The 16105-nt window shown below is 37.4% G+C and overlaps 1 protein-coding gene and 1 long non-coding RNA gene across 3 annotated transcripts in view; one reads left to right on the forward strand and one right to left on the reverse strand.

The window, feature by feature from the left end:
• Window positions 1-14567, reverse strand: part of c1qtnf1 (C1q and TNF related 1) — a 17741-nt gene extending 3174 nt beyond the window's left edge. Inside the window, exons 1-3 of one of the 2 annotated variants that reach the window (NM_001017875.2) lie at window positions 14400-14567; window positions 245-387; window positions 1-30 (exon numbers count right to left, since the gene is read on the reverse strand). The exon at window positions 1-30 is cut by the window's left edge and continues 80 nt beyond it. In NM_001017875.2, coding sequence (NP_001017875.1) covers window positions 1-30; window positions 245-387 — 173 coding nt within the window. In that variant the 5' untranslated portion in view covers window positions 14400-14567. The remainder of the gene's footprint in view (window positions 31-244; window positions 388-14399) is intronic. The other variant, XM_073917640.1, reaches the window with a different exon arrangement.
• The window catches only part of LOC141376838 (uncharacterized), a 35215-nt gene extending 20309 nt beyond the window's left edge, over window positions 1-14906 (forward strand). Inside the window, exons 3-5 of the long non-coding RNA XR_012388091.1 lie at window positions 9547-9611; window positions 10149-10301; window positions 14415-14906. This is a non-coding gene — a long non-coding RNA (uncharacterized lncRNA). The remainder of the gene's footprint in view (window positions 1-9546; window positions 9612-10148; window positions 10302-14414) is intronic.
• The last annotated feature ends 1199 nt before the right edge of the window (window positions 14907-16105 follow it).

Here is a 16105-nt window from a genome sequence, read left to right on the forward strand (position 1 = left end):
GGATCGCAGCACCGCCTGCACTCCGTTCCACTGGAATCACAAGAGGAAATATTGACACAGACAGACAGACAGACAGACAGACAGACAGACAGACAGACAGACAGACAGACAGACAGACAGACAGACAGACAGACAGACAGACAGACAGACAGACAGACAGACAGACAGACAGACAGATAGATAGATAGATAGATAGATAGATAGATAGATAGATAGATAGATTCATCAGTAGTAGTAGTAGTACCTGCCATCTCTGTAGTATTCTGTGGATCTCCGATTATCTTTGGGTTCATATGGGTCTTGCTCTCCATCTCTGTTTTGGGTAATGTATGGCTCAGCCCATTTGGCAAACACCAGCACCAGCAGTACCAGATTTGGCATCAGCATCTGTGGCAAGAGTTAACTCATTAATTGGGTAAAAGTTGAGGAAGGAATCAGGCAGTAATAATCATCTGAGCTATTCAGACAATGGCCAAATTATGTTTGCAAGGCAACTGGTCAGAAGTGGTGAAAGTTTACCAACAGTGGTTCAAATAGCTACAACCCACAATGAACCAAGGCTCAACAACGTAAGAGCACCACAATCTGCTTTGTCTGGGACAGCATACTGTAGCTGCAGATCAATCAAGCCCCCAATATCACCTCTGTCCAACCTTGGAGGGCCTACAATGGGGATTTGAGCATCTGAACTGGGCCTTCTGAGCATATTAAGAAAGTCAACTGCTCCGATGAGCTGTTTACTTGAGGAAATAATGACTTCAGGATGCACTGCTGACAAGGTGGTGGAGGGACTTTGATGTATAAGGGCAATGTTCAGCTATAAAATCCTGGATCTGGCAATTCTTGTTAATGTAAATTTGCTGTGCAAACCACCTAAACTACAGTTCAAACCAGCTACACTCCTCGGAAGTGGACTCTTGCAGCAAGATAATGCACACCTTACGCGTTGTTCAGGATTGATTAGAAAGATGTTTTGGAGTATTGCTCTGGCCTCTAAATACCCCAGCTCTCACTTCAGTTGAGTGTCTATGGGATCTTGTAGGCCAAATTGATGGTGGCCTGACTTTGAAACCTACAGGATTTGAAAGAACTGCTGCTAATAAGGGCTTTCACACCACAAACAGTTATAGGAACTAGCCACCAGACATGGTTCCCAGAGAATTAATATCCCCGGGCTATTTTCCTTGTTACTTTCAGAATGATTAGATTAGACCAAGGGTGTCAAAACTCAGTCCTGGAGGGTCTGTGTCCTGCATAGTTTAGCTCCAACTTACTCCAGCTCACCTGCCTGGAAGTTTCTAGTATACCTAAAAAGAGCTTGATTGACTGGTTTAGGTGTGTTTAATTGGGTTTGGAACTAAAATATGTAGGACACTGGCCCTCCAGGGCCGAGTTTGGGCACCCCTGTATTAGACGCTCTTTGAAATTGAAGCTAACTAAGTTCCCCCAAATGGCAATCTAAAACTAAAATCATTCCCAGTACCTTATTGGCGAACAGGCCAAAAAGCGAGCGTTTTTAACAAAACTGTAGCTCTAGGAACTAACAAAAAGTATCTTCAGTGCAAACGCCCCACATGTCTTTGTAACGGATAGTACAGGTAGGCATGAGATGATGACCGGTTTCAAGGTTTAATTGGTAAAATGACATGTTTACTGTTCCTAAATAGTTTTAATGTTTCTTAAAATAAAATATATCGTACTCAATGGGGAAAACAGTTGTTGTTGTTTTTTACCCAGATATTTAAAAAGAACTTATTTAAAAGCAGTTATCCCAATACCTTAAAATCGTGATATTTTTATATTTCTAATATCTAAGGATTCTTACACCGGCCCATGTCTAAGTACAGGAAACTTTCATAGGTCTCGTAGAATCCATGGTTCAGTGAGATGGGACTGGAATAGTGGGCCAATATTTAATTTGAAATTTGTCTGACTACAGTTATTAATCTCTGCACACTGCTAGGTCAGAGGTCACATAGATAGACGTTTACAGTGTCACGTGTTTACACCCTGTGCTACGGGATGGTCAGGGTCATGATAGAGCACTTTATTATAACATGACAGATTTATTACCTTCCCTGTTGTGTGCTATATATCTTGGACCAGCATGTTTTTTTAACGTCTAAAGTGTTAAAGCAGCAACAAAATTGTTTTATGTTGAAATCCAGCTTTGAGGAATTTCATACAAAATGTTTTAATGTGTTAAAACACATGTGTTTTAAATTGTTATTCACTTGTATGATGTTCAGATTAACCTAAACCTCTATATCATTCATTTTTTTCTGTTGTACTTCATCAATTTGGCTTGTTTTCTGTCGTGTTAAATCTAAAGGACACCTGGCGTCTAAAGGCGTCTGATGAGCAAATTGTATTACACTTAATGAATTAAGACATAAAAATTCACTTAAATTATGAAATTATTTGCTGATTTTCTATTACATTCGCACATACACAAAATAAACTTTCACACCCTCACCATTTAGATTAATTATCTTATGAGATGTTGATATCATAAATAGCATCACTGTAGTAGATATAATCATATGTGATCAAATACATCAACATGTATGCTCTTCTCACAGGCCTTTATATACGCACACTGCCCTTTTTGTGATTTTCTGCATTGCTAGCTGTCCCACAAGCAAAATAGTTTGCATTTTTTTTTTATTTTTGCATGCTTGAGAACATTCTGGTACGAAAAAAAGGCCACAAAGGTGAAAAGCAGCCCACATATTTTGTGAAGTAGCTCCGGCAAATTGCTCAGCAGTCCAAAACATTTTACAATCCTTACAAGCACTAGTCAAGACCAGAATGAGCTCCAAAATACATCTACTTACAACAGATTACAAATACTGTGGCCATCAACATTCTTCTATAGAAACATTTTTTTCATAAGGAATGCAATCATAATGTTCATAAACAACTTTCCACATTTCATGGCCTGGATACTTGACAAATTAAATGTTCATGATTTATCGTGTTTCCCTCATTGTGAAGATTTCAAATTCAAATGTATGTGGGTCAAAGACTAAACATTTAATTTCAATATGCACACCAAATTGTGATTTTAAACAGTACACAGAAAACATATTAAAGCCTTGTTAATGTTTCATATAGCTTGTGTGAAAACCTAATATTAAAATATGGGTGAAATAAATTTCCATCATCATTCAGAGATAAAACAACATATTTAGTCTGACCTGTACTTATTTAAATCATGTGATCATACTAAATTCAATTATATTTGAGTTGATTAAGAGCATCAGGTTTCCCAGTGAAGGGTTGCAGGTGGAAGAACATCTGCTGCGTAAAACATATCCTGGATAAGTTGGCGGTTCATTCCACTGTGGCGACCCAAGATTAATAAAGGGACTAAGTCAGAATTGAAATTAATGAATGAATGAAGAACATCCTGCTGATAAATGGTTAAAACCTAGTGTTTTGAAGGATATTGGCAATACCTAAAATGTAAAACTACTATTTATTTATATTAGAGCTTTTATTTCTTACTCAATTGTTGTGTATTTCCCTTTTTTGGATAAAATATTGTTACTGTCACGCAAGGGTCTGGGACAACAGAGGTAAGGATCCACATGCAATTTTTTAAAAACAGTAGACAGGCAGGGAACGGTTAAACAGGAGCATAAAGGTTAACCAAGATCATAGTCAAAAACAGGTGAAAGGTCAGTACCGGCGGCAAATAATCAATATAAATGGTAAAACAGGGAAATGTAGGGATGGCTGACGTGAGTATAGAGATCCCAAAGCGCAAGTGTTTCGAAACACTGCACTGAATCATAATCCGAAACTCCCAGGTCATGTGACTAAAGAGATTTAAAACACCAGGTCACATGTCTAAAGAGATTCAAAGCATTGGTCATTTCAGAAGTGTTTCGAGACTTAGAAAATCTGCATTTGACTGACAGGGTCGGGATACAACCTCTATCTTATGTAGCCTAGTGCACTGTGCTTGTGCACAGAGTAACTGCACAGCTGCTGTTGCGAGTACGAATCACGACTTGTACAAATACTCTAAAATTATGACTTGATGTATTTTAATAATGTTAACTTTTTATGACCAAAACAAGACAGATTTATTTACAAAATGTTCATGCGGATGTCAAATCAATGTTAAAATAAGGCATGTTACAAGAACAGAGCATTTCAAAATAACGTCCCCATTATCTCCGCATGCTAGTCAGGTACTTTGATCGCTTCATTAAATCATTTAAAACCTCAATTCTATAACGTGGGATATAATTCCTCAATTTGCTCAACTGTTTATTTGCTGACGCTGTTTCAGAGCAATACATAAAAAAATAACCACTAGATGTCACTATAGAGATGGGTTTTGAAACGTTTCGAAGCTTCGACACATTTGCTTCGACTGCTTTGGTGTTTCAGGAAGCCTTGCTCTGCCCACCACTACGAAAACGCTTGGTGTTCTAAAACACAAACATGACTGCGCAATGATGTGTGTGTGTGTGTGTGTGCTGTGTATATAGTCCATCTGAGTAGTCCAGGGGCCTGTTTCAGTAAGGAGGTTCAAACAACTCTGAGTTTAAACTTGAACTCTGAGTTGATTTACAGAGAGATTAAAAACTCTGAGTTTTCGGTTTCAGAATAGCTGATATGAGCTGGGTCAATCAACTTTGAGTAGACCAACTCAGAGTTAAGCGCGCACACCGTGACTATAAAAAGGCATTATCAATAGAGCGCAGATATTATGAGTGACTATGGCAACATCTTAAAAAAAGAGATCACCATTTCTTTCTCCGGCTGAACTTGATCTGCTCATGCAAAGTTTTAGCAAATATGAGTGTATATATTTAAAAAGAAGCAACCATCAGTGAAACAGAGACAGTTAGCGTGGGAAAACAGCTGCTCAAGTTAATGTGTAATTTTTCATTTTAAGTAGGCTATTTAAACATTTAAGTATAATAAAATAAGTAATGTTATGTGTGACGTTTATAGCCTACTTTTTTTCTAAACTTTTATACACTTTTATCAGTTTTAATAGATTTAACAGTGCACTTGTTGTGTGTCTGCCTTTTTATTGATCAAGTGATAGAGGTTTATATAACATTAAGAAGGTAAGCAGTAATAAAATAATTTTAGACAGAATAATAATCCCATTAATCTAGTAACAGTGCATGTCGAAGGTTAAACTAATTATTTATGAAAAAAAGGACAAGCCTTGTACGTGACTTTGTTTTGTGTGTGACAAAAATGTAGGCAATAGCTGTGTTTCCATCAAAATATAGGCTATTACATAAATTTGTGCAAAACTGGAATAACGCCTAAAAATAAAGCAGCGTTTTTATCCAAAGAGTCGAAGAGAACACAATCGTCACTTCCTGATTAACTTGCGCCAAATATCAACAGTAAAAACAGAATTTACTGCAGTAGAATAAGCTGCGTCAATGATTTTTTATTTAATTAATGTACTTGCGCCTCAGAAGACAATTGACACACAATGAACACGTGGGGGCGTTTGAAGCCATGAGACGCGGAGACACGCTCCAGACGCTCGGCGGTAATTAATAATATACACTAATACTGAAACAGTTAAGGCATTTTAGAATGACTAAAACAACATTTAAGATGTTCTACAGTGTGCTCAGTCTGCTGGTTTGTCCATTCACACACATTTTCATCATCATCTCTAACAAACCATTTTTTAATGTTCATACTGTAATTTGTTAAGTGCACTTCGTAGTTTATGTGCATCTTATCAAATAAAAGTTTAAACTCAGTTATGCACATGTTTTATTATGCTTATTTTCAAAAGTTATGTGAATCATGACGTTTCCATCAATCGTTTTTATGGGCATCTCCAAAATGAGCTCTAAAATAGGTGTGTGGAAACGTAAGGCTAAGGCGAGAAATACGCTTCATCTTTAAAAAAGGGGAGGAGACTGACAAAAACTCCGAGTTTAGAGAATAAAACCTGCTCCGGACCAGGTTAGGTTCACAGAGTAAGTTACCACAGTAACTGACTCTGAGTTAAAGTTACCTCTCTTTCAGAAACAAGCTTGACTTACCCTGATTTCTCGAGTTTAACAAACCTGCCATTTTGAAATGGAAAACCCAGAGTTTCTCTCAATTCAGGGTTAAAATACTCTGAGTTTTCACTTAACCTCCTTTCTGAAACAGGCCCCTTAACTGGTTGTGAACAGCTTTGTGTGTTTGCAATCAAGGTGGATCTGAACTAGGTGTGTGAGTGAAGTGCATGATGACATTTGTAGTTCATTAAAGTGGCAGATTTGTAGTTCAGCACAGGCTGCACAGGTCAGATCACTGGTGACTGTGACACTAAGTGTGATTTTGTACGAGTTTATAGCATTTTTATTGCTCCAATAATACTCAGAAAACACGTTAATGCACAGAAAAACTTTTAAGCTGTATTACACTTTGATGAGAAGCAGAATAAGCAAAGATAGGGTTGAAATGTGCACAAAATCTAGAATGTAACCAAAACACCTACTTTTGCATTCTGTGGTCATATTACTTTTCGTGTTTGTCCAGCTGTGCAGTGTAGCAGCACTACAGGAAGTGACACGCACAGTAATAATTGCACAGTAGGTCACAAAGTGCAGTAGCATTTAAAAATTTCTGTGGTTTCATAGTCTGTGATCATTGATATTAGTGTGTTCCTGTATGCCGTTATATGTTATCAAACAGTGTTACAGTCATGCACTATATAAACATGCCATTTAAATCAGCACTTAATACTGAGATGGAAAATATATCCCAGTGCAGTGACCCTTCGATAATCATGGGGTTAAAGAATTGAAGACGTGCTGCATCTCACTGTTTATAAAACTCCCTTAGACGAAGCTTCTGTGTGTTTTAGAGTGGTGGCAGACCACACGGTTACAGCTGAAGTTCAAAGCCATTTTAGGGCAGTGCTTTGAGGTTGAGCATGTCTAATCCTCCATAAGCTTATGCAGGTTCACCTGGCTGTGAATCATCTGACCATCTTTTTTGTACTTCATGCGTATATATGGGCTGTTTGTGGTTTCAATATATACAGAAGCTTTTAAGATGGTTTTTGTAGTGTGTCTGATACTATTTGCAACCCTTAAGTGTTAGTACGTTATTTAATGCATAACAGTATTTGTATATATCCAAAATGTATTTATTTAGTAGCCAAAAGTGATGTTTGGAAATGATATTTACAGGATATAGCCACTTTATTAGGTTCAGCTGCACATTAAAGTAAATATCGAATCATATTTTATTATCAACTTCATTTCATGCGGTCAAGGTGATCTAATGAAGCTCAGACTGAGCATCAGAATGGGGAAGAAATGCTATTTAACTTCTGATTTTCAGGGAATTTCTTCTTATCTACTAGGATTTTCTTGCACTTCCTTATCTAGTTTCCCCAAAATGCCTTGTTGATGCCAAAGGAGGATAATGCCAAGCTTGGATTAAGCTAATAAAAAAGAAACAGTAACTCAAATAGTAACTCGGTCTGAAGAAAAGCTTCTGTGAATGCAATAGAAATCCATCCTTGAAGCAGGTGAACCACAGCAGCAGAAGACAGGCCAGCTACACTTCATGTCAGATAAGAACAGCAAATTGAGGCTATAGTTCACAATTGCTCATCAAAATTGGACAGCTGAGGAAAAATCTGATGTTCTGATGGTAGAGTCAGAATGTGCCATAAACAACATAAAAGAAATAGATCCATCCTATCTTGTATCATCTGTTTATAATGGTGTAAAGTGTATACTGTTAATGGAGCCCCATTGTACCAGTGCACTGTTTACTTGCCTTAACTGTAGATATTTTGGTGACTATGTCCATCATAGTCTTCACATCTAACTTCCAGCAGGAGGACACACACTATATATATATATATATATATATATATATATATATATATATATATATATATATATATATATATATATATATATATATATATATATATATATATATATATATATATATATATGACAATGAATTCACTAAACTGGGATAATCTCCACAGTCCAGTCTAGCTCTCAGTCTCATTGATCACCTTTGGGATGTGCTGGATAGGGAGATTTGCATCATGAATTTCCATCAGCCATCAAATCTGCAGTAACTCTGTGATGTTATCTCATCGATATGAACCAAAACCTCTGAGGAATGTTTACAGCATCTTGTTGAATCTTTGCCACCATAAGTGTATGAATTATACCAGTTAGTCTATATTCTACAGTATATGTTTTACAGAGGCATTTGGGAGTGAAAGTAGTCTAATTACTTACAATGAGGTTATAAAGGTTATAAAGTGCACATGCTGCATCCTCAAGGCCCACATCCAGGCCATCCTCCAGGTCCATCAGATTTTTGGATTTTAGATAATTGGTGAAATCTAAAAATGGTCTATTCTTAATGGTTTTCTTTGCTGTGTGTTCCCTGTGTATGCTCTGTTTCATGCTCAGCCATGTTTACAGTCCCACATCTGATATCCTTGCATGAGAATCCCTCTCCTTCCTGCGGATGTTGGGGTCCTGAGGTCATGTTTACATGTACAGAATATCATTGAATCCGTCTTTTAGTTTGGGCCCAGTCTTCTTGGCTCGATCAACATCCATGACCTTTTTATAAATGACTTACATAAGCAGAGAGTGTTTTTTTCTCTCCGTTTCTCCAGGGTAATGATTCAAATCATCAACTACTACTTTTTAGAACATCTAACAGTTTCTAAACTCTGTAGAACTGAGACTAAACAAAAAACCAAGTGTCAAATCCATTAACATTTTCCTGTTTTTTGTAGTCACACTATAACTGGACTGGCTTTTGGAGATTTGTTGTATCATAAATAAAGTATGGAAACCACAACTGACGACATTTACTTTATAAATACTCACTGCTAGTTGTATTTGAACAAATAAATGTGTACTTTATTCCAAACAAAAGACAAAATTGTAACACGTAACTTGGTCAGGGGTTACTCAACTGTACTGTACTATTGGCAAATATGTTGTTGTACTTTACTGACCCTAACCTAACAGTGAACCAATTCTTAAATAATACTCAAATAAAAAGTAGTTGGCATGTAGTCAATGTTGGATGTAGCTTAATGATTTCAACCCAGGCTTGTTATGGATACATATCCCTGTATACATTTCTGGAGAGCGCAAAATATATTCGTTTATATGCATGCAGAGTTTTTTTTTTTTTTTTTTTTGCAGTTTCTTTTTTAAATCCACCAGATTTAACTGTGTATACTTTTTAAGATGTCAAATTTCTCTCACGAGTGCCATTCGCGACTGCTCTTCTTGTGTAAATCCACCAGAGGCCACTGTTGACTGACTGACAAACCGAGCAATACCCCCACCAACCCCCTTCCCTAAACCAAAACTTTTCAAAATCAATCCAGAAAAAGAAAAGCCACCCGATACCATGTTTTCAGATCTTACTACGTTCTCACCCTGTTATTTACTTGTTTATTTTATTTTTTGCCTTTTGTTTTTGTTTACCTGCTTTCTGGAACCGTTCTTCGCTGGACTCGAATCCTGTCATCGCGGTCAGCTCTGACTCAAGTCTGCCGATGTACGCGGCAAACAACTGGGCAAACTGGTAACAGCGGAAAAGCCGTCCATATGGAGGTAAGTGGTCAGCGCAAAAAGATACAGTAACAGTAGGCACTGTCAAACCACCTCGTATCGTTTGTTTGAAAGAAATCCCCTGGCTACATAATTCATGCTCTCTCATAATTAACAAAGTAACTAGTTACTGTAATAAATTACTTATCCACTAAAAATAAAGTTATTTTTATTACAGTTACTTAAAACTAAATAAATTCAACAGTTCAGTATAAATCAAGTCAGAGAAGCAGCATAATTGTATTTTGTATTCTTATTCAGATACTTTCCTATTTAACAACTAACGAAGGTTACATTTGTCAGACAATTGTACACTAAGATACAATGAATTGAGAAATAAATTAATGACAATTTATGGTATGCATTAAATATGGTGCCATTGGTTTAAAGGTTGAAGCTTTTTCCATTATTCAACATTCCTAAACTGCAACCAGCAACTGAAGTGTCATAACACATACTCATTGTGTTATCACAACAGATCGTAATAACTATTTACTAATCTGCATTGTGCTCTTTGTCATCCCAATGCAATTTTGCCAGGCATGCAGTGGCGTGTCGGATCTACAAGGTGTGGCTTTGGTAGATTTTCTCAGTGGAAAACAAGTGTGTGGTCTTGGGTCAACGATCCGACTGAGTCCAGCTCGGATGAAAGTCAGCCAATACTTCAGTGTTTGGTTCTGGATCGTTTCTAAGGTTAGGTCAACCAGGTGCACTCTAACACTTTTGGAAATACTTGCGTCTGAGGTCAGCAGCTGAAGATAAACAGTTCACTGTTGGTGTAAATAACAGTTCTTTGGCTACATAAATGAGGTACTGGCTCTATTCTTTGGATTTGAGTGTGTGCACCCTGGTGACCTTCTTTCAACCACTTAGTGAATACTCTGTGCTGCACTCTGAAGAAGCTCCTATATGTTTGGTTAACTACCATGTCCCCTTCCCTACTGTACACACTTGAACCAACCTGTTGGTATTCCCCCAAAATCTTACCAATTCTTTCAGGCTGTTTTGTGATTTCATTTTTCAGAGGAAGTTGTATGAACTTTAGGTAATGAAAGTGAGCATGACATGGTCTGCCAACAGTTACAATTTAGTTCCTCAAGTTCATTCAGATGCTATAGTTATTAGAAAATGACTCTTGCATTAGTTTGAGTCTAAAATATTAACCTTTTCCATACTTTCTTAAGAGAGAACAGCATGCTTATAGAAAGACTCTGGTGGCAACCCTATTTTATTTTCCCAACGTGCAGACAATTGTTGGGGGTGAACTTCGACAATCCTGTCAGTTTGCAAACAAAGTATTGAATAACATCATCTACCTGTACAAACAAGTCTCTGTCCTTTGTCTTATGTGGGAAGGCTGTATACAAAGACAAGATTCCACGTTTTGATTATATGGACATGGGCTTTTAGGTCATGTTTGAATTATGAAGTTGAAAGATAATTCTGGAATTTAAACAAGATAGTCTATAAGACTGTGACCCTTATTTTCTTGACCTTATAAATCAACATAGGCTCATTCTGAAAATGTTGCCCTATATAAATTTCTAAAGATCACGAAATATGTAGCCAAAAGTAGGTATGGCTGCTTTTCGTCTTTGAAATTAACGATACGGGGCAGTATGACGTCATTCCCGCTGTTATCAGTTTGTCCAGTTAGCTCACCAGGTATGTCGGCAGACTTGAAATGCAGAGGGGAGTTGACCACGACGACGGGGTTCAAGTCCGGTGAAGAACGGTTACAGAAAGTGGGTAAGACAAAAACAGAAGCCAAAAAATAAAACAAAGAAGTAAATAACAGGGTGAGAATGTGGTAAAATCTGAAAACATAGTAAAAACCAAGCCAGAGCTTTTCTTTTTCTGGATTGCTTTATACAACTGTTGATTGGATTAAGGGAAGTGGGTGGGCGGGTCAATCGATGCTTTTGAAAACACTATTGGTTGGGTTTAGGGAAGGAGGAGGGTGGATCAGTCTATCGGTCAGTCAGTCAGACAATCAGTTTACAGCGGCCTCTGGTAGATTTACGCGAGAACAGCAAGCGTGAATGGCACTAGCAAGAGACATCTCAAAAAGTGTACACAGCGGCCACTGGTGGATTTGCATAAACAAAACCTGCAAAAAATGCACCTCAGAGGACGTATTTCGCGATCTGCAGAAATATATAGCGGTAGGTTTTCAGAATGATGCAAGCCTCATCAAATTGTAATAATAAACATTTACAAAATGATGTAATACTTTCGAAAATCAACATTACAATATACATGTTCATGCTTAATATCTGATGGCCAGTACCTTTTTAATTTTTAATAAATTGTTAAAATTATGGTATTTGTGATGCAGTAAGTCCAGAGACCAATGTGTACACTATGATTTTATAGACAATTCACTTTAAAGTGTGATATGGCTAAAAAGTGGCCATAAACAAATATTTTCTCAATTCAAATGAGTAGCGGCTTGGACCCGGAAACAGTATTACATATGTCACCAATACGTCACGACTAAACAAGCAGATTATGTGACAGCAAAACATCCAAACATTACTATGCTGTATCATCACATTATGTTGAGTTGCACCCAGTTTAAATCTTATAATAATAGCAATTCTTATTTTTATTTATTTATTTTTAGATTTTATTTATGTTTACGTTTGTTTTCTGTTTTTGTCTTTTTAGTTTGTACTTAGACATTTACCATGTTAGTTTCTGTTTTTCCCATTTGCAATGTGTTTCCATGGTTACACATTTGTTCACTGATTATGTTTCCCTGTGTCTGGTTTAGTTACCTTTTCATTTAGTTTACATGCCTCTATGCATTGTTTTACATGCCTACATTGCTAGTTTCATGTAAAGCTGTTGTGTTTACTTGTGAATTGTTCTGAAGTGTTTAGGATTGCCATCTTTGTTTCATTTTGCAAGGTTAATACTGCTGCAGAAGACAGCCCAGGCTCAATGTAAATACGTACCTCAGCCTACATTTTGGCTACATTTGTCTACATTTCTGAAATACATTACTGCAGTTATATTTTCTTATGTTTTGTTTTGTTTCAGAAACACGTTTTTCTTTTACATCTCCACAAGAAGGCAGGGCTTGTCATACAGATCCCCTAGCAAACCATTGACCTAACTCTTCCCTAAACCTAACCAATATTGTTTTTTTTAAAGGAAACATTCGACAAATGTGTACTGTGACCATGTAGTTTATCTTGTTTTTATACAACTCTTTTATCTTTTTTGCCTACCTTCTTTAAAAAGCAGCATTGTCATCACTTTATTTTGATGATACTCTTCAGAAATCCTGTTGACCATACAAAAAGTAACTGTGCAACAACATGTCAACTAGTAGCCACTGAAGTATGACTGGATATGGATGAGAACATTTTGAGTTTCCAAAAATATTTAATCACCAAATCCAACAAAACATTATCATTTCTCTAGGGCTTCTTTTTTTTTTAGAAAAACCATTAATATTACTTTAAGCTAGAAATAGACACAGCTGACATCAAAGCTTAAACAGTATCCGCAGTCACTTTGAAGTCTGTATGACCATAACACTGAGGTCATTACCACCCTTAACCCACATAAGCCACCTTGCCTGAACTTAAACATCCTCCATGGATCACTGAACTGAAGAAAAACACTCATCTTCAACTAATCTCTTTCAGCCCATTCAGAAACGTGACATCTTTCAAAAGGGAATTCTAGGAGGAGCCAAATCTGGAAAATTATGCAAGAAAACTGTGTTACACAACTTCTGTTATGTGGTTTGGAATATTTGGTTGGGTTAAAAGCAATCTGGTGTAGAACAGTTCGTAATAGTGTCAGATTTCGACTGTCTCTCTCAGTTGCAGGAGATGAGGCAATTTGAACTTGGCTTTGTGATGGCATGTCTCAAGAATTCCTGTCCTAGATTCAATTCTGCACCCTGTGGCAGTGCTACTGTTTCCATGCATAATCAAAAATTCATGCTGGGATTGCTTTTGTCTGCATGAAATTTATAACGATGCTACAAATGGCAATACTTTTCAAGGGAAAGCATGGGATCTGGGTGAGATTATTTACTTTATAGTATTTAAATCCAGGGTGTTGTTTCATTTGGATCCAGCTGTGCACCTCTTCTATATAAATTTGTTCAGCCAAATAATTATTTGGACATTGGTGCGTTCCCCAAAATAACACAATATATATGATTAAAGAATGCCTACATTTCTCATTCATATGCATTCAGGTTATGCACAAGATAAACAATCTTTTCGGTAGACTTTGATGGTCTCCTTTAGACTATCTGTTGACTGTGCAATTTTGCAACTACATGTCAACTAACTTTCATCACAGTCTGTAAAACGTCAGTTAGAAGACCATCAAAATAAAGTTTTAGCAGATATAAGGAGAGTCTAGTATTACTCTAATATTCAACAACTAGCTGAACCTTAGTTTAAGCAAAATTGTATATATTTTATGTTGTTTTTTAATTGATTTGATTGGTTACCTTAACTTTTTAAAGTTACATTCATATTAGGTGTCATAGTGTGCAATGGTGGGAGATGCAAGGTTAATACATGGAGTATTGATTAAAGAAGTAAACATCACATTTAAATTTGGCTGTTATTGTCCATGCATTTTGTTTTGCACCAGGCTTCAGTTTCTCTGGCATCTGGAAAGGGTTTATCTCACCATGCCACATGCCATTATGTGTAGCCATGTGATTTGTTTGTAATTTTTCAAAGTTGAATAGCCTACGTACAGAATGAAAAGACATGCAATACTGTTGAAAATGTCCAGTCCCGAATTGCCTACCTTTTATCTTGGCAGGTCCAAACCTGAGTGTCCACAGAAGCTCCGCTGGGCTGCCGTGAGGATGCTTGCGTTGACTGGGCCGCACTGCTCTTTCTCTCTCAAGAGTCTGATTGCCGGTCAGTGTTTTTAAGACATCTCCCTCCTCCACTCTCAAACTCAGCATGCCATAAGGAGCCAGGGAGAAAAAAATGCAGAAAAGTAGGAGAACGGAGGGTGGAGCGTGGATGCATCCAAGAGGGTGGGGTGAAAATGAAAACAACAAAAAGGACAAAGTGAAAAGAAACCTTTAAAAAGCAGGGCCAGAGCAGAGCAGCTGGATGAAGGGAAGTGCTGGATAGAGTGAAAAGAGCAGTGCCAGATAAAAGTATTGAATCGCTTCTCATTTCGCCACTGCTGATGATTCCAGCGAAAGATCAGCATTTTAAGATCACAAATATTTCAGTTCAGATTACAGAACTATGGAAATAGTAAACCTAGAGGCATTTCAGTTTATTCGTCAGCTTTATTAAAAAAAATAAAAATAAATAAATAAAAACAGGAATCCCACCTAGAATGATTGTATCACCAATTACAACAACCTTAACCTTTTTAAAAAAGTGTACACCTCAGCATTGCAGAATAATGTGAATACACTGAAACAATGTAAAAAAATGTTATTGTTTAATTCACAGCCTTGCCAACTGTACTGAGTGCAAGCATGTGTGCGGATTGTGAAGAATGTTTCTTGCACAGATCGATTGTCTCATTATTAAGAGCTCAATTTATCATTAGGAACCAGAACATGGGTATTAATTTTGTATTGCCTATAACTGGTTTGACTTTCAACAATCATGGTTTCAGCTGAAATTATGCCAAAGAAGAGTCACTCACATCATGTGTAGTTAGAGACTAACCACAAACTTTCATCTCTGAGTGAAGTTTTTCTATTTAGACAGATTTCACCTGGTATGTTTATGTTTATTGAGCCTTTTTCATTTTTTCATGATTCTTAGTATGGACCAGCGACCAATCATGCTTCTCAGTCTGGAGCATGACCAATTAAGCTTCTCAGCCTGGAGCATGACCAATCACGCTTCTCAGCCTGGAGCAGCTACCAATCACGCTTCTCAGTCTTGAGCTTGACCAATCACGCTTCTCAGTCTGGAGCAGCGACCAATCACGCTTCTCAGTCTTGAGCTTGATCAATCCCGCTTCTCAGTTTGGAGAGGTGACCAATCAAGCTTCTCAATCTGGAGTATGACCAATCACACTTTTCAGTCTGAAGTATGACCTGTCATGTTTTTCAGTCTGGAGTATGACCAATCACGCTTTACAGCCTTGAGCAGCGACCAATCACACTTCTCACTCTGGAGCTTAACCAATCATGCTTCTCAGTCTGGAGAAGCAACCAATCAAGCTTCTCAGTCTTGAGTATGATCAATCACGCTTCTCAGTTTGGAGAAGTGACCAATCAAGCTTCTCTGTCTGGAGTATGACCAATCACGCTTTACAGCCTGGAGAAGCGACCAATCAAACTTCTCATATTGGTGCATGACCAATCATGCTTCTTTCTCAGCCTGGAGCAGTGACCAATCACGCATCTCATGCAATCTGATGGACAGATCTGGGTTTGTTGGTTGCCAATTAACCTAGCGCATGTTTTTGGACTGTAGGGGAAACCGGAGCTCCTGGAGGAAACCCACGCGAACACAGGGACTATTTAAATG

The sequence above is a fragment of the Danio rerio genome, chromosome 12 (assembly GCF_049306965.1).
Source record: "Danio rerio strain Tuebingen ecotype United States chromosome 12, GRCz12tu, whole genome shotgun sequence".
NCBI lineage: Eukaryota > Metazoa > Chordata > Actinopteri > Cypriniformes > Danionidae > Danio > Danio rerio.